This window comes from Crocodylus porosus, unplaced genomic scaffold (assembly GCF_001723895.1).
Source record: "Crocodylus porosus isolate Cpor-Errol unplaced genomic scaffold, CroPor_comp1, whole genome shotgun sequence".
Taxonomy (NCBI): domain Eukaryota; kingdom Metazoa; phylum Chordata; order Crocodylia; family Crocodylidae; genus Crocodylus; species Crocodylus porosus.
The window spans coordinates 30,317,087-30,344,803 of NW_017728951.1; the positions used below are offsets into that span (position 1 = coordinate 30,317,087).

The 27,717-nt window shown below is 42.4% G+C and overlaps 1 protein-coding gene across 2 annotated transcripts; it reads left to right on the plus strand.

Annotated features, from left to right (window-relative positions):
* The first annotated feature begins 797 nt into the window (after nt 1-797).
* On the plus strand, nt 798-27,717 carry CEP55 (centrosomal protein 55). 2 transcript variants are annotated; one of them, XM_019556231.1, is made up of 9 exons: nt 798-900; nt 1,907-2,098; nt 6,282-6,566; nt 13,157-13,222; nt 17,160-17,301; nt 19,621-19,931; nt 22,327-22,398; nt 24,324-24,431; nt 26,286-27,717. In XM_019556231.1, the coding sequence occupies exons 2-9, from the start codon at nt 1,919-1,921 to the stop codon at nt 26,493-26,495; spliced, it is 1,374 nt and encodes a 457-aa protein (XP_019411776.1). In that variant the 5' UTR covers nt 798-900; nt 1,907-1,918; the 3' UTR covers nt 26,496-27,717. The 2 variants fall into 2 exon arrangements, with proteins under 2 accessions (XP_019411776.1, XP_019411777.1); XM_019556232.1 differs by lacking the exon at nt 798-900 and adding an exon at nt 915-1,016.

A 27,717-nucleotide genomic window follows, 5' to 3' on the forward strand; every position in this document is an offset into this window, starting at 1 on the left:
CCTCACTGCTGGCAAACATCCTCCACCCCTGCCTGGGGCTTCAGATGCTTCAGAATCATTTGGCAGGCGTCCCATGTGCAGGCCAAAGCCTGGAGGCTTGGGGTTTGGATGGCCCTGTGCTTTGCTTGCCCAGAGCTGTAGGAGCAAGCCAGGGAGGAGTCCACTGGGAGACAAGTGTCCTTCCCACCTCTGCAGCAAGAACCCAAGGCCCCGTCTTTGTAGCAGCAGCCTGGTCCATCCGTGTCCGGTGCCGGCTGGACTTGAGCCCTTGCACTGCCCTGCCGAGCCCTGCAGCAACACGAGGCTGCAACTGGCTCCTTAAACCAATGACCTTTCGCACCTGACGTCCCACCCTTCTGTCAAAAACCCCCAGGTCCCACCATGATAAAAACAAAACCCCGTTTTTTTCCAACAAGTGTATTTTTTACGTTTACGTGGATTTCAGAACTATATTCATCGTTAATTGACATTTTCAAACGAGCTGAAGTCCCACGACGCATCGCACGGTTGAGAAACACTGCCTGAAACCGACTCCCGCTCTCACAAGGGAGATCTCAGCCCCGCCGGCCCCTCACGTGCCGAAACCCCACGACACGGGCTTTTCTTATGCGCGGGCCGCCGGCTACCCCGCAAAGACGCTCGGGCGGGACGGACGCGACCCGGCCGGGGGCAGGAGGCACCGGAGACCAGCGGGAAGCGCCCCCCGCCCGCGGGCCTCCCCACCGGGCCCTGCCCCGCCCTGCTGCTCCTCCTCCCACCGCCCGGCTCCCCTGCCCCTTGGCCTCTCCAGGACACCGTAGCGCTACCGCAGGTAGTGACGTAACCCGGAGCGGAGATGACGTTGCCGGTACCGCGGGATTCAAACTCCCGGAAGCGGGAGCGGGACCGGTCCGACGGCAGGTGGGTGTGTCGCAGGCTCAGTCCCGGCGGGAGCGGCTCCCGCCCGGCCCGGCCCGAGTCCGCTGCTGCCGGGGGCTGGGCAAACCGGGGGTGGCGAAAGGCCCCTGTTGTGGCAGGTCCGCGGGTGCGCGCGCAGGGACGGGTCTCCGGTGCTGCTTCGGCCGGTGTAGCGCTGCTCGGACACGGCTCCTGCGCCCGCATGGAGCTCCGCTGTAGCCTCTGGCTCGGGCGCGGTGCCGACGTGTGCGCTGGTTCCGCCGTGACACCCCTGTCCCAGGCGCCGAGCTGACAGCCCCGAGAAACGAGGAACCCCCCGAGCAGCCGGGGCACGGCGCTGCCGCCGCCGCCAGCGCCTTGGCAGCCTTGCAGCGCGCTGGGCCGCGGCCTGGCCTCGTCCCCGGGATCCCACTGCTGTCCCCGGCCTCTCGCAGTGACTTCCAGCCAAGAGGTTTCACCCTCCAGCCGTGGGATCGCTACCAAACCCCGCGGCTTTGAACAGAGCTACAGGAAGGCCAAACGCGTCTGTCTTCCACTTGGGGCTTTGCTGCTGCTTTGAAAAAATCCGTCAGACGCCTGCTGGGTAGTGGTAGTTAGTGCAGCTTGTTCCGCAAAAGTCACAAAAATATGATTTGCAGTTAAGATTTTTCATTTTGCCAAAATCAAAATGTCCCAGAGAGGAAATTCCCAATGAATCTGGTGGATATGAGTTTTCAAGTCCTGTCTTGAATGATACCCCGCTAAAAAGTGGTTCTTATGCTCTTCTATATTCTCTTGTTTATGAAGACCTTTCAGTGCTTGTGATGTGTATTCAAATGAAGATAAATGGTGTGTGAATTTACTTGCCAGTGCCAGCTAGGCTTTCTGTTGTGTGTGGAAATGTAAGAAAGATCTGACTTTTAGTTTTGAATCGTATTCGCTAGCTAACCTCTGCATACATTTTATAAAGGAGGTGTTTCAGTTTGAATGTCCATCATAGAGGGATCACTTTTTGTATTTATTTTCATAGACCAGTTGGAAGATGACATCAAAGACAACCAAAGATGCAATTATTGGCAAGTGGGGATTGAAGTCTAACTCCAAATCTGAGACTGAATTGGAGAAGTATAAGAGAGAGAATGCAGTCCTGAAAAAATCTATGGAGGAAATTATTAAAGGAAAAGGCAAAATGACGGATGCAGAAAGAAACAGACTTTTAGAGGTGATAGAACGGTTTTGAGTTTTATACTTATTTCGGTGATGTGCTATCTTTGTACAATGATGACATCTCAGTATGCAAAAGTTTGTAAACAAATGACAAATTTTCTGTCATAATTTGAATAAACCAGATTTTTAAATTCAGGGCTCCTGTTCCTCAGCCACTGTCAGACTCCACTAATAAATGTCAGAACCTTTTACGCAGAGGTGCACTGATACATCGGTCCCATATTGGATCAGCACTGATACAAGGAAAATTGACAATATCAGTAATCAGCCTTTATTCGCCACATCAGCCAAAAAAGTCATCAATAACTGTCCTGTGCATGAGCGCAGCCGCAGTGCAGTATGCAGGCAGCCAGGAGTCCAGCCCGGCAGCATGGAGAGAGCATTGGGCTGGTAAGTCTGTGGTGAGGAAAGTGGTGGGAGTAAGGATATGGGAGGGGGTGGATCAAGGCCCCCATGGTGAGGGAGGAAGAGGGGCTGGGGCAGGTGCTGCACAGGTAGGGCAGGACAGGACATGGGACAGAGCTGTGAGTGGCTTGTCCAGGCGTGCGGTGGCTCTCACCACTGCACATACCATGGTGTGGCTTGTGGCCTGCATCTGCTTGCAGGGCAAGGGTAAGCTGAGGCCAGGGCTGTGATGAGCCCTTTCCAAGCAGGGCTGGGCTGTGCTGTGCTGGGCTGCGCTTGGGGCATGCAGCACCAGTGCTGGAAGGAGGCTTTGGGGGGGGAGCTATGGTGAATTTTAGGGTGGCTGCAGCCCCCCCCCCCCGAAACCCCACTCCCAGCGCCACTGCTGCCTGCCCTGAGTACAGCCCGGCCCAGCCTTCTGCCGGGAAGAGCTTGGTGCTGCCCCAGCCCACAGAAGCAGCCCACCCTGCCCCATGTGTGATCCAGAGGCACACACCCTGCCTGCCTTCCTGGGGTGTGTGCAGCAGCGGGAGCCACTCCCCGCACCCTCTGGGTAAGCTGTTCATGGCTCTGTCCCACAACATGCCCCACCCCAGCTGTGCAGTGCCTGCCCCAGCCCTATTCCCTCCCTCACTGCAGGGGCCTTGATCTGCTCCCTCTTCTCCACCCCCCTCCCCCAACAGACTTACCAGCTGGACACTGACCTCTATACTTCCGGGCTACATATTGGATTGGTATTGGCTGATTATGGCTTGTTAAAAAATCAGTATCGGCCAAAAAAATCTCTTGGTGCACCCCTACTTATATGAGATTGGCAAACAGAGGACTAAGACAGAGGTTCCAGGTAGCAGGCCGTGTCCTGTGCTCTTTCAATATTCTAAAAGTTCCATTGTTTTGAGCACTTCCTTCAAAGATCTCTTGAGTATGATGCAAACCTCTTTGGTGACTGAGCTCAGAACATTTCACATAGACTAGGAGCACTTACACTATCTTGTGCTCCTGTATAAGTCCACATAAGGACCAGGGTGTATGGCCCCTGCTACTCATCTCTTAGGGAAATTTCACTTTGTTTTTATTAGCCATCTTAAAGTTTTGAATACTTTTTTTTCCTTTTGACTATAGGCAAAACGCAGTTTCGCTTAACCCTGCTTAACGCAGTTTTGCTTAGCGCGGTTTCGTTATAGTGCTAATTTAAAATACCTACCTGGTTTCACTTAGCGCTGAGCACGTTTTGTTTATAGCGTGGGGGTAGGGAGAAGCAGTGACGTCGGCTTCAGTGTGGAAGGAAGAAGTGAGTGGTAGTTGGCAGGAGCCCAGGGAGGGGTGGCAGGAGCCTGGGGTCCGCTCTGGCACATGGTGCTGGAGTGGGTGTAGAGGAGCAGTGGCGGCAGCAAGAAGGAGGCTCAGAGCCCAGGCTGGCAGGTGGTGTGAAACCAATTATCTTTATTTACATTAAATCCAATGGGGAAATGGGTTTTGCTTAATGCTGTTTCACTGGGTGTTTGGTTTTTCCAGAACCAATTAAGAGTGCTCAGCGGGGCTTGTCTGTATGGCTAAATTTAGCCATCTTGCCTCAGTCTTGGAGCAATTCTGAGACTTTCCCCATCCCACTGCAGATCCCCATTTCTAGTTTAAGCTACCGAAAAACTATTCTAAGCAGTGTTCCTTCTGTAGCTGTACAAGGCCTGTGCCTGACAGGGTATATGTAAAGGCTACTGTAATGTAATGGAAGTTTTGGGCACTACCGTGGCTTCTGTTTATGAAGGTGTGCATCTTTTCACTTCTGGTAACTGTTTGTGTCCATTAGACGTGGAAGGTCAAGCACAAACACAATGATCAAGATGTTGGAGGGAGAGGCCAGGAGATGGAACTTTAACCCCGAGTGCAACAAGTGAAGACTACACATGGAGTGTACTACTGGGTTTATGTCCTTTTGACAAAAGGATACACTTGAGGAAGCTTTAACAAGTTAGCTTGGGAGTACTGGTAGCAGTGTAACTACAACATTATGGAACTCAGCACTGGTTAACCTTCCCCCCATCCCAAATAATTACCTCACCTCTCAGGCAGGTTTTGCGGCTTGCTTGAGGTTCTTTGGATCGGCAGTTAGACGGTCGGTACCCAGACTAGCTAGTTTAGAGCTATTTTGTTTGTTTGTGCTGCAGTGGGATTCCCCAAGTTGGAGTGAATATATACTTCATCAAAGAATACAATCACAATAAATGATGCATGTATGCATATGTCATGTTTGAGTGGCCCATCTAAGTTCCACTTATTGGCATTTTTTCCTCTCTTTCAACACCCCCCCCCCCCCCACACACACACACCAGGAGGAAAGACCAAAATAGATGTGGGGTGTGGGGGAAAGAAAAGTGAAATGATGCCCAGCTTCATATTAGAAATTATAGTAGAACCCTGAAGTCATATTAAAAGTACAATTGAATATCTAATGTTAGTCAGTTGAATTGGTTTCTGAATGTACTCAAATGATAGTTTTATTTTAGTTTGTTTGATATTAACTCAGCAAGAAATTCTCTCATTAATCAGTATGATGGACTTACTAATTGTACAGCAGTACCCTTATGGAATAAGGGCACATGCTGAAAAACAGACAGGAACACTAATATAATGTTTGAAAGCTGAACACAAAAAGTGCTTGTCTGCCTCTTAAAAAAAAAAACACAAAACGCCCAAAACTAATGAATGACCAGATCCACCCCCACCCCACTTTCCCTAGTGCTACTCTGGCCCCTTCCATCTGCTTGATCTGTTGTTCTGCAATCTGCCTCCTCTCCTGTCTGGTACAGCTCTCCTTGCTCCCTGCTGCATCTGCCACGTGCCACAAAAAGCGACTGCGTGTGCCACCCTGAAATGGTACATTTCTTTTGTCTAAAAGAAAACACCTTTCACCTGAAAAGACTCCTGCAGTTTTCACGTGCATGTTTAGAATTGTTAAAATATGGAAACATTCCTAAATCGCAGGAAATCTTTTTCCTGTTATTGGTATCTTGCATTTTGAGTAGCAGAAATCTAGGTACCTGCAAGGTCAATGGACTCTTTTTTTTTTTTTTTTTGCTCATGTCATTTTTGTGGTTACATCTCTGTAGACTCAACCACAATATGTATTTTTGCATACTTTGTAGCTAGACTCTAGCTCAAGAGTACTCAACCCACAACCTACAGACTAGCACGTGGGGCCATGTCGTTCAAAAAATTTAGTAGCTGGGGATTAGAGGCAGCAATGCTGCTCCCCTGCTGCTAAATATCCAGACCCAGAAGGTGCTCTGTGGGTCAGATTGCATGCTGATCTTGCATGCTGAGATGGCCTGGAACCTGATCTGGGCACCCAGGGAGGAGCTGGAGGTAGTGCAGGGCCCAGTCCTGCAGCATGAGGCCCTGATCTGTCAGTGCTGGCCTGAATGGAGGTGGCGTAGGGCCCGATCCAAGTTGTGGACTGGTCCCGTGCCACTCATCTGTTCTGAGGCACCAAAAGGTTGAATACCACTTGTCTAGCTTATCTTCCATTAATTGTAGCATTTCTTTTTTTTTTAACTCAAATTATTTAATGCGTCTTACCCAGTTCCTGTATCTGTTTTAGCATTTGCTAGTTGGACCAAACCATATTTCAACTACCTGAAAGTTGTGGTAAAATTTAGGATATCAAGTATTAGAAATAAATATGTTTGGACTTTTCCAAACTTTTGTGGATTTCTTTTTGTATAGAAATGTATTACCTTAATAGTGTAGTAATATTTTTGCTTTGCTTCATGTAGAAAATATTTTCTCTTGAAACTGATAAAGAAAAATACATCTGTGCTTTGCGGGAGAAGGAAAATGAAATCCAAAACCTAAAAGAAAAGTTTAAGTCCAGGAGTAAAAGCAGCGATGTTGCTTCACTGATTAGTCAACTTGAGGAGAAAACCAAGGAAGCAGAGACAAGAGAACAGTTACTTAATTCTCTATCTGAAGAGATGGACCGTTTGAAACAGAATTTGACTACAGTTAATGCAAAATGCTCTGAGCTTGAAAACAGAGCTACTACATTCCAGCTGTCCCAGGTATGTAAAGAAATTCTCTGCTCGTTAAGATTAATCTGGAATACTGGCTTTGGAAATACATAGTAGCATGGTGAACTGATAGTACTTTCGTGGTACTGAAGAACTTTATCATGTCCTACGATATTGTTTATGTATTTACTTGATTCCAAGATGACATTTTATTTCCCATTGATTATGGGGGAAACGGTCTCTTTTTGGAATTTAATATCATTGAAAAAACAGTACCTGCAGTCAAAAGAGGTGGCAGGAATCCACTTGGTGTGAGGCATGGGGCAATGAGGGTCCGGTGTGGGACCCAGTGTGGTGACACAGGACCCAGCAGCATGGCAAGTAGTGGCGGGGGGGCAGGCAGAAGGAGAGGGTTGGGTACAAGTGCTAGGGGAGCAAATGGTAAGGGGGGTAGATACCAGAGAGATAAAGGACAAGGGTCAGGCAACTTGCCCCCCTGCTTCTTGCCTCCCCTCTCCCTGCCTCTGCTTTCCATGCCAGTTGCCCCCTTGCTGCCACTTTCCCTGCTGTAGCAGTGGGGGAAGACTAATTTAAGATGGCCTTCCAATAATTAGATTCTATACATGGGGTCTTAATATCAATTTGTTATAATTTTCCAACTGAAGTCTTATGCAATTAAAAGAATAAACGTCTTCCAGAGAGCTTCATCTGTCACTCTGCTCTTAGCGATTTTCATTTACTGCTTCCACAATTCTAGCCACCTGCATTTTGCATCACACAAACAGTACAGGAATGCTTGTGGGTAGCAGAAGAAAGAATATGGAACAGCTATCTTCAGTTTCTATGGTGGTAGCAAAAATGGTAATCCAGCCAGGTTGAGGAAGAACAACTATATTTTGCATTATCATATTCATTTTGAAAACTGGGTTGTGACTAACACCGTGTGTTGATACAGAAGTAATCACTGTGCCTGAATCAGTGTTTCTCCTTACCTTTAGAGCTTTAGATAGAAGGATGATGCCATGGGTTATTTCTCCTATTTAAAATGGGCAGTAATCATAGTGTGCCAAATATCTGGGAAATGGCCGACTTTTATAAATGCATATAGTCATCTCGGATTCTTTTGTATTCCTACCAGTCCTGCATTTTAAGAAAGGCATTGTTAACACATACAGTAAAGAGTCACCGTGTATATATAAAGGCAGTTTCAGCCAAGAAGTTCTCTTAGCTCTGTAATAGGAGTGGGGATGTGAAAGGCTTTTTTGGTGTGGTGTTTTTTGTTTGTTTTTTACTTTTGTCTAATAGACAGAACTAGTTTCCCTAAATTTGCAATACCTTTAGTTGAATGACTTCCAGAAGTCTGGCTTGCACTAGATTCTTAATCAAGAAAAACATAAATCTTGAATTCCATCCCTGGATTTCCAAAGAGAACAATTGTGTGTCACAAATAATGTACTGTGCATAAAGCTTGCCACTCTGAACATGCCCTAGATATCAGAGAGATTTCATTCAGTTACAAAAAAAAGTCTTAAAATGTAAGGTGGAGGAAAAGTATTACCCCCCAAAAGAAAATTCCATGTTACTTGAACAAATTGTTACCAAAAAATAATTAAACACTTTTCTCATAACTATTGTAATATATTTCCCAAATGTAGTGAAGGCAACAGAATTATTTCTGAATGGACTGAAGCCAGGTATCTCTGGCTAATTTAGTTGACAGTATCCTAAGAAGCCAGTTGTGTTTTTACAAGATCATGCTTGATACCATAATAAGCTGTTTTCACCCTTGCTACATCTTCAAGGTGATGTACATATATCCAGTCATTTTTGCTCAGGCTACTTTCAGAGAACAATGCTGCTTTTCTGACACTGGCCCTGGTCTTCATCCTAGTCTACTTAAAAAACACACCAAGAGACTAGAGAGATTGTGAGGCCTCATTTACTTGAGGACCAAGAAACTAACAATGACCAGCTCTTGGTACCTTTACCTTTTGAAGTAACGATTGCCAGCTATTTAGGGCCTAGTTAGGATTAACTCCTCCATGAAGTGTAGTTGGTTTAATTTTATTCTCAGAAGGATGTAATAATGCATACAAATCCTACTGTTCTTAGGGCTAAATTCTAGGGCTGTGTGAAACAGCACTGTTTCATTTCAACTTGTTTCGCCGGGGTAGTATTTCATTTCATCGTTTCATTTAGTTTTGAAGCACTGTTCCATTTTGTTTTGTCAAAACTGTTTCACTGATTTGACACGTTTCATCCATAGGCTGTGTGGCTGGCCAGTAGGGGGTGCTCCTGCATTAAGTCAGCCACCTCACGGTGCCTGACAACCTTCCAGGCTCCAAGCGCCTCCCTGGAGGTGCCTCATGTCTGATCGACCTCCTTCCTGGAGCACATCCACTAGCCTGGGTGTAACACTGCCACCACCCAGGGTCTGGCCTGATCCTGGCTTGTGCCTCCTGGGAAACACAGGCCTAGTAGCCCTTGAGGTTACTCGACCCACTTCAAGAACTTGGGGTGTTTTTCTCAGTCTGAAGCACAAATACTCATCTCCCTTAGTCAGCCAAACCAAGGGGACCCCAATGCATAATCTAGACCCACTGTAGCTACAAAGGAGAACTTTATTGGTTACAAGGAGTAGGTTTGGAATAGGGTACAGGGTAGAATAATATCAGAGAAATCCCATAGAGCAAACTGGCAGGGCTGGGTAGCCTTTGATCACACATCTGAGTTACTGCAAGCTATATAGCTAGTTAGATCTCAGGTAGCTTATTCACGAGTATCATCCAGAGGCAGGTGGAGATTCCCTCTGGAGGTAGGCAGTTCATTGATTGTGAGTTTCAAGAGAGAGAGCAAGTTAAGATGGTCCAGCTCTTCTCTCTCAGTTTTCATCATGACTACTGCTCTTCTTCCTGGGCAGTCCTTAACCTGTATAGCCCTTATGACTTCATTTACCTGGTCCAATGGAACCCAACACCTGTTGGCTGCCAGCCGACCCATTTGAAATGCATCACTAGTTGCTGGATAGATTGGCAGGGTCTCTAGCCTCCACCCAGTCAGGTTGGCATTGCTTAGAACAATAGGGAGCGTAAGCCCCTCACCCAGGTATGTGATGCCAGTCACGGAGGCAGAGGAAGCAGGTTTCCCCCCTCCTTCAGGAATGTATCCAGCTCAGGTTGCAACTCAGTGTCACCTGAGAGAGGGATGTCTGCCCTCAGCAGGGACCAAGTTAACCAAATTGTCACATAGCAGAATTTTTGGGGAGAGACAGAGGTGGCATTCTGCCACAGGCTATAATGGGGAATCATGAAAATGCCTATAATTTTCTCATTTCTTTCCTGATTTGGATAAAAATTGCAGGGATGGTAGTCCCTTCTTAGGGCATAGAGACTGCCAAGTTTCAAGGAGATAGGTGCAGGGGTTTCTGGGAAACTCTACCTCAAGGTGCTGACAAGCAAAACTTGTCACTTGCTGGCAGCAGCAGTCTCCTGTCATCTCACGCGCCAGTCTGGGGGCCCACACCCCAGGGAGGAGTCCGGCAGTGCTGAGAGAGCAGATTGAGCTCCATGAGGCTGGCGGGGCCACTCGGAGCACAGTCCTGGTTCTCCCTGCCTTCAGCTGCTAGGTTGCACTCCAAGTGGCAATGCCAGCCCCACAGAGCTCACTGAGGTGGCGGGAGAGCCAGCGGTGGAAACGCTCAGAGCACAGCCCTGGCCAGTGGCTCTCTCCCACCTCCCGCCACTGGGCTGGGCTCCTTGGGGCTGGCAGAGCCTGTCAGAGTGTAGCCCTGTGGTGGGAGGTGGTGGAGAGCCAGGGCTCTGCTCCAAGTGTCTCTGCCAGCTCCACGGAGCTCAGCTCAGTGATGGGAGGTGAAATGCAGCCCTAGCTCTCCCCCGCCTCCTGTCACCAGGCTGCTTTGAAACTCAAAATGTTTCGAGTGCTCTCATTTAGTTTCGTTTCAATTTCGCTGTTTCGAGCTCAAAATGCATCAACACAGCTTTGAAACAAAACACTCGTAAAAATTTTGCACAGCCCTACTAAATTCTAACATATGTTTTCCACAGTGACAAAATGAGGGGTTAAAAAACGGAAATAGATAAGGTACTGTGGCTGCATACAGTGAAGAAGGGAAGAAATTGGTTTTCTTATCCCCAGGCAAGATTAGTGCACAGAGTAGTCAAAGCCACCCACTGCATCATGAAATCAAAGGAAGTATCAAGGAATAGCTTATTGCAAAGCCAGAATACGTTGTGGAAAGCTGGCTGGTTGAAAAGTTAAGGCAAAGAACTTTGGTGGGCCACAACATCCACTTAATTATTTTTAAAGCTATGTGCTATTTTACAGGCTAAAATGTATCCTGCTGCTAATCTTTAAAGTTTTCCCAAAAAAGTCACAGCTAGGATATGCACTTAGTCTTTCATCTAAAGAATCTCCATTCACTTAAATACAGTATAACCTCATAACTCTGACATGCTCGGGACCGAGCACCTGCTGGAAATTTGAATATTCTGGATTTTTGAAACCAGAAGGGTGGCCAGTTGCAGAACGGGGGGTGGGTAGCACTGGCAATGCGGAGTAGTGGATGGTGGCAGCAGCCACCGTGTTCAAGCTTTTTCCCCCTCGCTGCTCCAGGACTAGCTGCTGCTTCCCCCTTTGCTGCTCCGGGACCAGCTGCCGCTATCCCTAATATGTCGGATTTTCGAGAATTCCAGATTTTTGATATCCAGATTTATGAGTTTATACTGTATTAAGGAACAGGGAGGAATAAGATGGGAATGGTAGCTCTTATATAATAAACTATTTTTTACTCAATAATTTAAGGCCCTTCAGATTTGGGGGTGGCTATTCTGAAATGAGCCAAATTAAATTACCACATAATCAATTATTGCCAAATTCATGACTTGTACTTTTGGAGTAGGCTGACTACCGAATTAATAAGCATGTTACCCTTTCAAATTATCTGACAATAAATTAAGCTCAGTAAGTTGATCAAAGGCTTTTGATTGGATGGTTCTAAAAGCTTGAAAATGTGTCTAGCAATGCATCTTGTGGCTGCTAGGTGGTGTAATAAAAGCAATTATGACCATGGTTGGAAAACTGAAAAAAAAATCATGTTAGTGACAACTTGTCCAAGTGCACAAGTTCTGTTGTTTTGATTAACCAGTTTCTTTTTTACTACAGAAGCAGAGAGGAACATGAGTTTTTTAATATTTAGTGTTTCATGTTTATAAAATAGCTTTCATAGTTTAATACTTGCATTCAGCATCTCTTGTGTACTAAGCTGCAGAATTTCCCTCCGGATTTACTGCTTACTGCAGAGATATACTGTTGGATCTAGGAGCTTTTTTTTAAAGGAAAAATTGGAATTAGGAATCCAACTTAGATTTTCTGGCTTTGAAAATATTTATATGATTTTGTATTAATAATAAAACAAAAAAACAAAAACCTTCTAATACTTATGCTTTTGAAGAACCTTCCAAATATGAAATTTGCATTTATGTGTGATAATAGTCTTAACCTTGAACACACATAATTTAACATCAGTATTATTTTCCAGCTGACTACTGCAGTAACACCTCCCTACTATGCCTCTTTCCTCCGTGATCCCAAAGAGTCCCCCGTGCCTTTCAAACCACTGAAAGTGTCAGCTGTTCTGTCCTGTTCTTAAAACCTTCACCTTCCCCCAACAACTTTTATGTAGTATTTTTATATTGTTAATGCACGTTGGTAACATACTGACGAGATCATACTACAGGAGCACAACAAAACTGAACTCGGCAAGTAACGTTGGACTGACTTAACTGACCTGCACATTTAAACAAAACCCACCACACTTTAATCTATGAAAACTACTTTACAATTTACAGTCTGAAACATGTAAGTAGCACATCTAGATTGGATGTTCCTCTAAAATGTTTTAACTCAGCCAGAAGTTAGGACTTAATGAAGGCTTCAGAGTGAGAGTCTATTGTCCATCTTTGGAGGAGCCTGGAATATGTGGGTGCCTTTACACGCACTCCTTTGCATTCCAATTAGAACGTGTCAGAGTTGAGTCTGCTCCACATTCTAATCAGAACACGGCAACAATGCTGCAGCATCCCATGTATTGAGCCCCTGCACATTTTTAAATGGCTGTGGGGCACTTATTAACTAAATCTTTAGTTAACATCCTGTGGTCATTTTTAAACACGCAGAGGCTTAATACAGATGATGCTGCATTTTAGAGTGGCTGCCTGGAAACTGCTGTATTCCAAATGCTGCCTCCCCTGTCCCTCTTCCTCCTCCCCAGCAATGCAAGCATGTGTATAGGTAGCTTATAATTGTAAGGGATTAATGGTCTCTTGGCTATTAAGTCTGTGAAACCAGAAGTTCATCACAATATAGGTTCATTGTGCAACAAGTAATTTTTTTTATTCTTTGCACAATGGATGTATATTGTGATGAACTCCTGGTTTCACAGACTTAATAGCCAAGAGACCATTAATGCATGAAATCAAAATTCTGATACTTGGTGCACACTTACAGTTATAGGAATATATCTATTTGGAATTACATGAATTTATCTGTGACTTCTACAAGACAATTTGTCTTTCAGTAACAAGTACAGCTCAGGAAGTTAATTCACTCTTCTTTGTCTGCAGGAAGCTGTAACCAACTTCCCTGGATCACCAACTGATCTTAGTGAACTTGAAGAACAATTGAAAGATGTAAGTTTCCTTGTATATGCACTTAAGATACTTGCAATATAATTATAATATCTCAAAATGTATGAGTACAAATAATCTTCAGATAAAGAGTCACACTGAAAAGAACATACGTTATCTCCCTCTGAAATAGTGAATGTACATGTCACAGGATGGTTGCCACCCCAGTCTCTCTTCCTGCACTGGAGCTCACTTTGCCCAAAGTTCACCTCTGTTCTAGTGGCCATCATGCAATATAATTCCTAATAGATGTTAATTTGAGAAAGGAGGCTGCTCATGGCTCACGAGGATGTCCATGCAGTGCTCTGCTGTCTCTGTCACTGTTCATTTGCCTCCCAATCTGTACAACAAATCCTAGGCTACTGTCTTTCATGCTCTCAGCAGGACCTTAGTGTGCCCTGCACCTCTCTGGGCTTACTCCGGCTCAGTTGCCTACTGGACCACCTTAGGCTTTTTTATTCTATACTTCGCCATGCTCTGTTGCCAAACTGTGTACCAAACTGGCCTGGGCTTTTGTGGGGACTTCCTCTTCATCCCCTTTTCTAGTTCCCTCCAGTCCTCTGGGTTAACTACACAATGATCAGGCCACTCCAGCTCTCGAAACAAAAAAAACGTGCTCCCTTTCCCTGGTATCTGTTTTTATCAACCCAGGGCAGGCTGCTAATTACCAGAGGTCCTGGTTCTCTCTGAAAAAAATCACAAATTCTCTGATAAAAATTTCAAAATTCTCTTGTTAATAACCCTGAAGTCTGCGTTTTTCCACAATTAAAATGAAACACGCCTCTCTGTCTCTGTCTAATATATATATAACCTCAGTTGAACACAATGTTTTATTGCTATACAAGTTTCCCTTGCTGTATGGAAGTTCTGTATATGCAAATTCACTCTTATGTGATGATCCTTTTTATACCAAAAATTCATTATATGCGATGTTAATTTACTCTTATGTGATTGGTGTGATGGAAGCCTGCAGTCAGCTGCTTTGTGCAGTGCATTGTAGGAGTGACAAGCACCCAAATATAGTCTCCTTTGTGGATTTGTGCTCCTTGCTTGTTGTCTGCGACACCTGTAGTTACCATGCCCATTATGAAAGTGCCCTGTGGTTGTGTGTACTGTCTGCTGTTGGTGAGTACTAAAATTGTCTTGTAAAAGAGGTAGAAATGGGCCCGGGGGTCAGTACAGTTGAGGTCTTGGAACGTATCCTATTTGTTACATTGTAAAGTGGGTTCCCTTTATGCAAATTTGAGTTATGAACTGTTTTCCAGGAACACATCTACAGCATAAAGCAAGGGAAACCTGTATTTACAATTTTAAACCAATTTGGAAGCCTACCAGTATCTCAATCACTATAATAAAGTACTTACATATTTAATTTTGCTTTTTTATCATGGAAAATCAGAGTTCCCCTTCCCTGCCCCCTTTGCTCACCAGGACATGGGTCCATCTGCGGCTATCCCCCTTTCCCCTGCTGCTTTGTGGTGCTGAGCAGCCTTGATATGCCAGTGCCCCTCACTCTCAACCCGCGATCCATTGGCTCTGCCAGTGTTCTTCAGTTCCAACCCCCAGTCTTCCTGGTGCCCATTTCTTCCCAATCTGCAGACTTTTCCCCCCACCCCAGCCCTGCAGAGGGTTGGACAGCTGCCAGGGCTAAATAACTATGGCCAGGGCCCACAGCACCCAAGCCCCATCTAATGCACACAGGAGACAGTGGCTGCTGTGGCCAGAGGAGAGCACAGAGAGAGGAGAAACTAGCCTGCCCTCAGCCCATGTGCAGATCCGGGGGCACCTCCCCATGCCTCCTCTGGGTGGTACACACAGCGGCAGGAGCCACCTCCCCTCCCCACACCGCCAAAACGAGCTGCTCACGACTCTATTCCGCACCCCACCCCAGCTGGGCAGCACCTGCCCCTGCTTCAGTGCCCACCCCACTCCCTTCCTCACTGCAGGGCCCTCTATCTGCACCCCTTCCCCTACAACAGACTTACCAGCCAGATGCTGCTCTCCAAGCTTCCAGGCCACATATTGGCAATCAGATCAGTATAGACTGATACAGCTCCTTAATAATCGGCCCAAAAAATTTCTATCAGTGCACCCCTAATATTGATCTGTACCCTCACCACTACAAAAAAACTATTCTGTTGCCACTCTCTAAACCAGTAAAATAGGTGTGGCATCATATTTGTTCAGTAATTCGCCAGTGTTTGCCGAACTGTAGTTGGACTAAAACATCTGTTGGCCTTTTCCAGGGTGTTCTTTCTGGATCATGTTGTGATACACACATCCTTATTACTAATTTTAGTCTTTATGTATTAAAAGTTAAAAGGGGGAATTTAATAGTAATTTATGTAAATTACTATGTAATAAGCAATCGTGATTGATCTTAGCAAGGAAACTTCCATGTATTGTCTATAGTTAGGGTAATTTTGGTATCTTAATCCTTAAATATTTCATGTCTTATTTGGAGATGTTTATAAAGAAATTTAAATAAGTAGCTGTGCATTATTACCAATGAGTATCTGATCAGGTATAAGCTTAGGCCCTACACACAACTCTTTCCACACACTTCTAATCTTTATGCAGGTTAAATTGTTTGCCAGAAATCCTAGCCAACTGTATAGGACTGGTATAGATGAGGTGTGTGCTCTCAGCTTAGTTTTATGAGGTTTGGCAATTTAACCAGAGTGAACTGAAATTTCAACAGAACTGCACGCCCATATTTACACATTCCACCTGGCATTTAGAAAAGAGGCTGATGTGGAAACTAAATCTCCTTTACTTCTTCTACTTAAGGACTGCAAACTGACCCATGGTTAAGCTTTGAGTAGTATGGGGTTTACTTCCTCTTGAAGTTTACCTTGTGCTCAGCCATACATTCATTTATTACAAGATAGTTAAATCAAGTTTTAATTATACATTTGTTCCAAAAAACGTTTTTGTTAGAAATTTTTTTACAAAATATTTTCTATGGGAGATAATTATGTGAGGGCAGTGCCCTTTGGGGAAATGCATCTATTTAAGGAAACATCTATTTTCAGAACTCTTAATCATATGCACAGCATGCATTTTTGTAAATGCTTTCATTTAAAGAAATTAGTAAAAGGTTATTATTGTATTTGGATATGTAGTGTACTAGAGTGGATATAAGAGTTTCTTCAAGTCTTTGTTGAACACCTTTAGGAGAGTGAATGACATCTTGAAAATGTCACATTTCCTATTTTCAGTTAATTTGGTATGATCGAACTATATGAAAGGAGCAGGGGCAAGGTGTCTTGGTTCACATTATAGAAATATTATCTTTCCATAGCTAAATGTATGACTAGTCTTCTGTGGTTTGCCTGAACTTGAGATGTAGTAGACTAAAAGTCGAGCATGATTTTTTCCCATGTGACTTCCTCCTAGAGAAAAGTACTTCTGAAAGGCTGGAGGCTGATTTATATAAGGTGCATTTTACAGCTGTCAGTTTGTAAAATCCAACCTTCTTCCAAATGTATTTGAAGTGGAATACAGTGTTCAAAAATGATTTGACAAATGTTTGGCTTTGTTTTACTCCATTCTCAGAGAGCGTTTCAAATTCATTTGTACAGAAGTTTTTCAGCTAACCTCATCCCTTATGAGTTCCAAAGCATAACTCATACAGCTTATTATGCAACTTTTCCCATCTCTATGGGTACACACAATATAAAATAGGTATGTTAATACTACAGCAGAGGAAACTAAAACTAAGAGCTGAAATAACACCTCACTTATCACTCCATCTGACAAATATAACACAAGTTACCAAATTCAGAAAAAGTTAATTTCTGGTCTGTGTAAGATGTAGTAATGACTAAATTTTCCTGAAAACTGCATGGTATATTTGGCAATGTCATGGAATACGGAAAAGAAGAAGAGTCATTTTTAGACTCTGACAAATACTGTTTTATTTTGTTCCTCCATAAAGGCTCTGGAGAAAAATCACCAGTGGTTGATATATGACCAACAGCGTGAGGCATATGTCAGGGGACTCCTAGCACGGATCTTTGAGCTTGAGAAACAATCAGAAATGGTTAACCAGCAGCAAGCAAAAGATGCTGGTGCAGAAGGTACTGACTTCAACTTTACTTCAGAGTTTTATACTAGATGCTATTATGTACCAATGGTTCTCAATCTTTTTTGTACCAGGACCCATTTGTAAACATTGGTGGCCAGTCCTAACCCAGTGCCCCTCACTCCTGACTCGCTGCCCCCCAGTGTGTGGTACCAGAGGGTGGGGGTGTAAGGCGGGGGGAACCCAGGCAGCCTCTGCCAGTCTGCAAGGGAAAAGCCACTATTTTCCAGGTTCTTTATCTCTTACAGGAGAATCCATTTTTAAAGTTTGCTCATAACTCTTTCATATATTCTTGTGACCCACTTTTGGGTCACAACCCATAGATTGAGAAATGCTGTTCTATACTGTAAGTCTGCTGAGGGAGTTGAAACAAAAGAAAAATAATGCTAGAATGTAAGAATTTCCTATTCCTTTTGTTTCCTTAATATTGCAGGGAAAAAAGGATCCAGTAAGTAAAATACTTTTGCTCAGGAGTTCACCGCTGCCTAGCTCTGTTCTGCTTAATCCCTAGAATTTCTTGTTATTCGTATACTTTGTTTTGATCTTTTTAAAGGATTTATTCTTGGCAGCTAACTGCTAATGGCTGAGTTCAACCTATAAATTCAGCCACTGAACTTGGAGAAGAACTGAATTTTCCTTAATGTTTTGTTTAATTGGTAACCATCTTTGTTTGCATAAATAGTTCTCTTAACAGCAAGCCAACATTAGGTAACCTATCCTGCAAATTATTCTCTTCCGCCGTGTAGCAGATGCATTAAAGATTCTTTAGCTAGGTGTGGATTTATTCTTTCTTTTTTAGAATACATACTATAAAAGATGACTAGTCAGGGGTGTGTGCACAAATCTTAGAACATGAACAACTGTGACTCGGTTACTGAGAGCTGTATGATCTGGATATGTCCGTGCTAACTTTTTACCATGGATCCAAACAATTAGAGGCCCTTTCAGTTAAAAACTTGACTTATGTCCACACCATATGAACAGTGGTGCCTAGGTTCATCCTCTACCTGCAGTCTGCTTAGATGTATCAGCATAACCAGTTTCAGGAATACACCTCTGCACCAATCACCCAGCCTATTGTATGGATTTTGGGGGCCTTTGCGCCATTTTTGTAATCAACGGGGGAAAGGCAATATTCTAGACCTCTTGGCTTAAACAACAGTGAGAGAGATTAAACTGTTTTTTCTATATAGTATTCTCTTCCTGCCTTTGCATGTAGCTCATGGTTCTGAAATGTGAAAAATCCTTTCCTCTCCCCAGTTAAGCTTACTAGGATGTTAACTATAGCAACACTTTAAAAGTTAACATTAGCTATTTCACTGCTGATGTCTTTCACAGATGGAAAAATGTATGGGGTTGGGAACAACCTCTGGATCTGACAAATGAGAGGAAATAAGATGTGTAGAGAGAAGAAAATAAATTGGGAAGAGAGAGAACAAGAACCAAAATGGCCTTAAATGTATAAAACTACTACTTTACAAACCAGAAGTGGATATGATAGAGCCCCAAAGCAGAACCCAAAACAGTATCCCTGTAAAAAATCTTACTGCTCTATACAGCCCAACCATACTGGTAAACAAATGTGGCAGCAGCATGAAAAATCCTCATTTTAAAGTAAGCAGGAAGTTTTCCCTAGTAAGTGCTGTTGCCTTCTGCAGAATCTAAACTTTCAATAAAGCTTCTGTCCTTTATGAAAAACAAGAACTGTCCAAAAACAAACCCAGGTGGAACCAGTGCGATAGGGCATCTTCCTTCTCCAGGCAGACGGGCTTAGTGCTGATACTGAACTTCTGTGTATTCCTGATAAGTGAAAATGGTGCGTGCAAGTTTTGATTCCTGAAGTTTTATATGTTTGATGACAGAGAGAAATAAGAGTTAAATCAGTTTGGCTCATAGCTGGTGACAGGTAATGAGCGATAAAGTGGAAGGCACTGGATCACTTGCTGTGGAGGAATTCATAATTTAAGCTGGAGGAAAACAGAAACTCTTCTCTTGATAGTGCCAAAAATCTGGAGGGTAAAGGTATGATGGTACTGGTGACAAATTATCGTGTCATAGAAGGAGCAGCTATTAAAGATATAACAGCTGAGAGGTCAATACAGGTTGATAAACAAATTAATACATTGGGGTTTCTGACATGACCACAGTACAGTCGGCCTGTTTAGGCCTGTTCAAACTGAAATTGAGGGCTAATCTGAGCCTGGCAGTAGTCCATCACACGGACAGCCTGCCCTCAGGTGCAGCACAGAATCTAGCTTAGTCATCGTCAGAGAAAGTCAGTTTTCTGAACTATTCTGTTTCATAACTTGTGAAGGTTACTTGCAAGAAAAACAAAAATATTATGACCAACTCTTACTGACTGCTAAGAAGGATCTTGAGACTGAAAGACAAACTGTAACCCAGCTGAAATCTGAACGTAATGAATTCAAACACAAATATGAAGAAACAAAGCGAGAAGTATTGAGTTTGAACTTACAGCTGTCACAGCGGAACTTCGAAATGCAGACTCTAGAAGAGGAAAATAAAACAAAAGAAGATAAAATACACAGGCTAAAGCAAGAGAATGAAGTTATCAGAGAACACCTCAATAAAGAAAAAAGGATAAGTGAAGATCTCTTGTCTCAGGTAAGTGGATCCAGTACATGGCCATAAATTCATTATTAAACGGTAAGAGTTTAAGAGGTGCTTGCTCTAGGTACAAAAGAGGGTCTGAAACTATTTTGTTGTGTTTAAGTGTTACATCTTTACACAGACATTTAAAGGACTCTCTCTTATTGAATGGATGACAAAGTCAGTCACCTTGCAAATCAAAACCTATAAACTAATTGAGGGCTTTGTGACATTTCCTCCTGCAGTTTCTTTCTTATGCTAGCTTTAAAAATAGCCTGGATAGAATATCTAGGTACCTCTCTGAGGCAAATACCAATGCACCTATTTTTCTTATCTGGAGAGGAGTAATTGATGACTTTCAATCTGGTTTCACCACTGAACACTCACTAGGTTCTCCAATTTTTATTCTACTCTAAAATATTGGCATACCATGAATGGTTAAAGTTTTTTATACTGTGGCCATCACCAAGGTTATGGGTGCCATTTAGAGGCAGAACTTCATTACTTTTTTTCCCCCTAGCAATTCTTCAATTGAAGCATTGCCTGTGAAAGGTGAGTGATTTAATATCAGTTAACGTAGCTTTTATAGTCTTTTTTAACAAATACCCTAGCCAGCTGTGAACATCTTAGAACAGTGATTCTCATCCAGGGTGCCATGGCACCCTGTGATGCCTTGAGATCATTTCAAGGGTGCCATAGGGTGCCTCACAATGTTATCACTAAGTGTGCATACACGCTTCACAAGATAATCCAGAAATTTCAAATAGGAATACATGAATGTGGAAGCTGCTCCAATATGCTGGAATTAAAGTGCATCAGAGCAGACTTGATTAATTGAGTCTGCTGGAGCATGGCAGTGACTGTGTTCCAGCAGCCTTCTAAGTCTCATGTATCAGTGTCCCTACTCTTAAAAAAGGCAGCAGGGGTGTTTGAACTAAAGCCTGTAAAAAATGTGGACTTTGATCAATAATTGTGAACATGAACAATAGAATAATAACTGATGCAAATGACTCTTAGCTCTGGGGGTTGATTCTCTAGCACCAGGGGAAGTCTGTAGAGCTTAGTTAATTGCCTAAATTTATTGCTAAGTACAGACATTTAAGAGGTTAAACTGCATTCAAAATGGCTGCCCAATTTAAACTTAGCTTGTCCCAGAGCTGACCTTACCCCTACAGACCCGTCTCAGTGACCAGCAATCAGTCTAAACGTGTAACAGAACACAAGTGCCCTGCACACAAACTGGTCAGAAAAAAATGCAGAAACTGGTTTAAGATAAACCTGGATCTATGTAGTATCAGGATCATGTGATTTAGATCAAACTGGTGCCTGGAACTTCTTCTGTCCACTTCCTCTGCGCAACCCCAGGACTTGGAAAACTGAGCCACTGGCCCCAGCCCTGGGGCTGCTCCTTTCACTTCCCCTGCACTGGGTTATTTTATGCCTCCCATGTCCCCCTTATTCCCCACCCAGCCAGCACTGTCAGCCCCCATCCCAAAAGCAGCTCCAGGTACAGCTGCTTTAAACAGCATTTGCCACTGTTGGAACTGAGCAAGTAAGTCCCAGTGGGAGGGATCACGGTGTAGGTTCACGGGGGTGGGTCCACCCCACCTGCTCCCCCTATCCCCTGCAGGTCTCACCTGCCCCCTACCCAACCTGTGGGTTGCATTTCCCCTCAGTTCCCTGGCAGACCCTCAATCCCCTCCAGCCTGCTGGACCCCCAAACCCCACAGCTAGCTGCCTCCATCCTGACTTACCTGATATTGGGCAGCCATTTTGAACTGATTAATACCCCCGAATGTCTGTACTTAGCCTACAGGAGTTATTGGAACTGAGCTTTTTGTACATACATTTTCCATACACGTACATATCACTGCTGGTGACAATCAACTCCCTATTGTTCAAGTATGTAAGTCGCTGAAATAAATGGAAAGGAAAGGAGATGCTCTCCCTGCAGCTGCAGAAGAGGCTACTGCTGTGGACCTGATTTAGGACTTCAGCTGGCTTCAATTGTAGATGCTTAGTCAGTGACTTCCCTGTTTCAGTGGCTGGACTTTTTAGGTACAGGTTTACAGATTTATTACATTGTAATAGGTTTTATATTCCATTTGGGCTTTAATATTGTTTAAGGTCATCTAATTTAAATTTAATTTTGTAAGTGAATAAAAAAATTAAATGTCTAATTTTAAAAAAATCAGTCTTTAGTCACTGTGTTCATCAGCTTCGGGAAATTTGTGTCTTCCCACTAGCATTTCATTTCCATGAGGAAGAGTAGACTATGATATGAGAGAGGAAGTGGCTGGTGTTATTGAGACATCTTGTCTCAGCCTTGTTTTTATTTTTTTTAAAGTAATTCTGGAGGATTTAATTATGTGAGAAACTTGGTTAAAGCTCCTTTTTCTGTTAATTATAGGTACAACTTCTTCACAAATCTCTCTTCAGACAACAAGAGGAACACACAAGGATAGCTTCATTAGAACAACAGGTAGCAAATTACACCTTTTAAATTCTGCTCATTTTTTTAAAAAAAAATTATATCAACCGTGCTTTAAGAAAAAGAGAGAGACTCTTCTTTCTAATTGTATTATACACAAAAGACTTTTTTAAAATGTGGCTTCTTCGAAGTACAGGTGAAGAACTTGTATTGTTAATGAAAGCAGATACTTGACATTGAGAGTTTTTTAGTAAAATACATGCCAGAACAAAGATTCAAATATGAATATAATACTTATTACCTGAGGGAAAGAGAAGAGGTGTGCTACAAAAATTCTATAATTTAAGTTACCCATTTAACCTTTGTTAAAAACTGTTGTGGCAGGTTTTCCACGTGGCAAAGTAATCTTTGCCTTTCCTATTATTGTCATAGTCTACAGCACTTTTATTGGTGGTAATTTTAATTTAACTGCAGGCTTAGGCATAATGTGAAAGCTTCAGGTAAATCACTTTTGCTTTTAAGACTGTGAAGTATCTAGTTTCAGAATGATTCTGATCTATGCTACTTTATAAAATAACTTTCTTTTTTTTGCTATTGCTTTAAAGAAAAAAAGAACGAATCTTTATACTCTTTACTTATAGCATTTATTTTGTCAGCAGATTTTCAGAAGGAAACCCATAATTATGGACGGAACAACATTTAAGAGGATACTGCTAGGGCAACACAGTTAGCTGCTTAAATATAAACATGAACTGCACTGTCTTAAAATCTAATATGTTATTTTTTCCCCATCAGCTAACCTCAATTTGAATCCTGCAATGCACTCGAAAATCTGTTGTTTTCATAAAACACTGATCTCAATGTTCTATCCCTTGCATTTTTCTAAATTGTTCTTGCCATCTAATTTTTCTTCCAGTTGTTTTTATATTAATATGTACAATTTTAAAAGACTCATAATTTTGCAAACTCAGATTTAACTGATCATAATATTAAATTGGCAATGTGGATACCTTTCATATCTTCACATGTGTTTCATTTTTAGTTTGCTTAAAACAAAATGATGGAAGTTGCTTCTGCTTTCTAGCAAAAGCTTCTACCATAAACTGTTCTGTCACTTGCTAATAGTCAAACAGGATTTCAAATTATTTTTCTACACAGCCATTGATCTATAGCACATTTATTAAAAAAAAGAAGAATACCATTGTGTGAGAAGCAAGGATTTTTGTGGCTGGTATATTGTATTGGACCAACTGGGATAGACTTAAGTAAGTTTTCAGGTATCATAATACCCTTCCTCAGGTCTCTGCAGTACTGTGATACCAAAAAGCTTGCCTAAGTCTATCCCAACCATGTAATTGGTCCAATACAAGATACCATCCACAAAAATTCTTGCCTCTTTCGTATTTCCTCAACCATTACAGCCACAATATCACTTCAATACTACCAATGCCATTTATATCACTGAACTTCAAAGCAACCAGACAAGTTCCAACTTATAGATGGAAATGATTTTAAAAAATCCTTCCTCTCCAGTTCCCCTTGTCCCACTGAAGTTGGTAAGAATTCTATTGAGACAAATGAAGGAGGATTTCCTACCAGGCTTTTTGGTGACTAGTTTAAACGAGGGCAATTATATACATGTCTGCTACAAGAAACTGTAATTTTTTTTTTGAAAACCCTTATCCTTCTGTCCTTTTAAACTTTATGTGCTAGGGGAGAGTTTTCTCATTAGGCATGCACCGATTTAACATTAAGAAGATTTAGATAACTGCTTTATATGAAGTCAGTAACTTGACATTGCTTGATTATGAGAGAGACTTTTTTCCCCACCCCTGTTGTCAGACTAATCATTAAACATATCATTTTAACTTAAGATTTGCAACCACAAAAGAAATTTGAAACTATCTCCTGAGTAAATTCTTACTCAGTAGTTCTACCTCTGCAACTATTCATTTTTATCCTATTGACTTTTCCAGATCCAAATGTGTATTACTGACTTTGAGAATGAAAAGTTTGATCGCCAAAACTTGCAACATCAGTTGAATAAAGTTTTTAAGGAGCTGCTCAAGGCCAAGGAGACTTCAGTATGTATTTGGTTATTTACGCATGAATTTGATCAAGCAGTGTGCCTTCACCAGTATATGCATGGATCTCCCATTTAGTGTTGAAAGGCCAGATCCAATAAAGTGCCTAAAAGTTAACACTGACCCCCAGAGTGGATACAAAATCAAGTGTCAAGAAGCCCAGGATCCCTGTACAATATATATGGTGAATGTTGGGTACCTCAAAATGTGATCTGAAACAGCACATTCAGTTCCCCATAAGAAGCACTGAGGATAGGGATGGTCTACGATCTCTTAAGTGTCTGACTTGGGGCTGCAGCAGTTCATCCTAGCAGACTGGACATCTGCTCAAGAAGAGGAAGGCCTTAGTGAGCATTCCTCCTGAGCCTGAGAAGATTTAAGCCCACATGTTAATTTTCAAGCAGAGTGCCCTGCCTGCAGAAGTCTCTACCCATCTTGCTAAAACTGTTTTGTGCAGAGGCAGGAAACTTTCAAAATTAATTGATCCAGGATGAGTACAAGAGGAAACCTAGTTACAGCAGTCACTGGAGGTGTTGGTGGGGAGGGGAGTGTTGTGTTTGATCCCTGCTCCCAAGACTTTTTCTGTACCTTTTCCAATGATTGCTTTATGTTAAATGCAACAGTCCTGGAAGCAGGACTGAACCCAGGACTTTCCTCACACCTGCCCCTAGCTTAGTCCCATAACCACTAGGGTAACCTTTGCTTACTGGTAGAATAGGTGACATGAGACACTGAAGAAGCAATATTTTTACTGTGTATAATATTTTATCCTAAATGTTATTTCCTCCATGCTTCTGCAGCTCAAGTTCAAGTTCTTATTATCTCAGTTGGATCAGCTTGTCTTACTGGCTGCTTGCAGATGTGGGGAGGAGAACAAAAGAGTGGCTTACTTTAAACTTGGCGTGCTCCAGTACACACCCAGAAGAGGCAGCGCAGCGCGTTAGTTACTCTGGGCTTTCCCAACATCTACAGATCAGGCACTTTTGTGGGGCTTTTTTGATATTTTTATCTAATAGCTGATTGAATCTGCTTTAACTAAGTACCAAAAAGCCCTGCTGAAGCCCCCAATCTAAACAGACACTGTGGCGCTGGGTCAAAATAACATGCTGCTGCTTCTGGTAAAGCACGTTTTTGGGTTATTTTGGGGGAGGCGTTGTGCAGATGGGGGCAGGCTTCTACATATGTCAGCACCCACTGTCTCCACAGGGCAGTTAGCTATATGCTGTTTGACACAGGGAAAGAACTACTTATGTCTTTGATACCAAAATGCCTCTGAACTTTAACAGGACCAGAGATCATTTCTGAGTCTAATATAGGGACAATGGGTAGGTTTATGGGATGGTGTTTCTACCAGAAAAGCTTCAACCCTGTTCTGAAGCAGGGATGGTGCTCCAAGACACAAGATTCTGCTAACCAGCCAGATGCTTGTCCACTGCAGAATATTGGCCAGCCATATTCCTGCAGCTTTGTAGTGTAAGTGTAGGTTGCCTTCCTTCTGCTGCTGAGAATATCTATGTGTTAAAAGAACAAGGTACTAATGGTTCAGCTGTTCTTTGATTGTGCTAAATGTATTTTCCACTTTTCAGTTTGGAGAAACCACAGCTTAAGAGATACCAGCTTCAGTAAAGTTCCAAAAATGATTCTGAAGTTGCATTTAAGATTTGAAGTGTACCCAATACCCTTCCCAAGTCTTAGGGTTTTCTAGTTACTGTGTTTTAAATGTTCTAGCCCCTAATGCTCTGTGTTTGACTTTAGCTAGGAAATACAAATGTGCTGTCAGATAAATGGCATATTTTAAGACTGCTTGATGTTTGCACACATGCAAAAGATACATCAGAAAACTTTCTTTTCCAGAAAATCCATGTGTTTGGAAATGTGGAGCCAGCAGAAGATGGTTTGCAAACAGCATTTCAGGACAAGTTAACAATATATGACAAAAATACCTCACTAAAACGTTTGAATCTGCTTGACGAAAGCTTCCTTGAGTGTCCCAAATGTAAAGTACAGTATCCAACAAGCCAACATAGAGAGTTACTAGCTCATATTGATTTCTGCGAAGAATAAAATACAAATGGAATTACCATATTATAATGTGTTTTAAATGCAGCCAAGATTCTATCCTGCAAAGAAAAATAATGGCTTTTTAAACTACTTTCCCTTTAAGATTGTGGAAGATAGTATATCTGTTTCACATTCTAATTTAACAAGAGTGGAAAAGTATAGTAATTTATTTGATTTTGCATAAACATTTTACTTGGCATATTTGTAAAAAGGATCTGGCACCATAAATGCAGTAAAATGAAATTGTTTTAGAAATAGGAAAATCTTCAAATTTTAAACTACTGACTTGTTTTTTGCACTATTAAAAGAATATATTGGTGCCAGTTGACATAAGAACTGACTCTGGCAAACTATTCCTCTGTTTGCCTTTTCCAACTACCTTGCGTCACAAAAAATGTAACAAAATGAAGAAGTGATATATCTAAAAATTAGCTTGTATGTAGGGCTACTGTAAGTGAGATTATAATTATTACCTTTTTGACTGCTATAATTCAGTATCATTTGTGGTCCCTCTGCAAACCAGATAGATGCATTCACTAGCTTGATACCTTTAAACATCTCTGTGTGGGGGTAAGACATTTTTGCTACTTGTGTGTATTGTTTCCTATGTGTGCCTTTGCCATCATTCACTGCTTCCAGCAGTCAGGCACAACTTAAAGCCAATATGGAAATAGTAATCAGTGAGAGTGTCTAAATGTGCACTTTGATGTGCAATAGCCTATTCTACTGTGTATTAAAGCAGCATGTAAAAAAGTGCTGATATGCTAATATACTGTAGAATAGGCATTAAGCGTCACCCAAAAAGCATGCACTTGTGCTACTGTGCATTAGCACAACCTAATGCACATTAATTTAGTATTTCATACTGGAGGTACTAAATTTAATGTGCATTAGTAAAAGCACATTCATGCACATGTAGACACACCCAGTCTCTAAAGTCTTCTCAAACAAACATTCAGTGGGAAACCCAAATTCTTCTAAGCAAATATTAGTCTACTAAAAAATGATCCAAAATTTTAGAGAAGATCCAGGCACCTTTATGGAAGTTGTGAAGTCATTTATCTTAAAGCACACTCCTATTTGCACTTCTGTATCCTACTGTTTAAGTCAGGAAATGTAAGTCAAGAACCTGTTTTACTTGTGGGTGTTTTTTAAAGAGAATCTCTGTTTAAAGATGGGATTTTTTGTATGCTAAAATAAATGCAGTTCTTTTTGTCAATCTGAA

Coding starts and splice junctions, on each gene's coding strand:
- CEP55 (XM_019556231.1), top strand. CDS start 1,919: ATGACATCAAAGACAACCAAAGATGCAATTATTGGCAAGTGGGGATTG. Junction 2,099..6,281: donor AAAGAAACAGACTTTTAGAG/GTGATAGAACGG, acceptor TGCTTCATGTAG/AAAATATTTTCTCTTGAAAC. Junction 13,223..17,159: donor TTGAAGAACAATTGAAAGAT/GTAAGTTTCCTT, acceptor TCCTCCATAAAG/GCTCTGGAGAAAAATCACCA.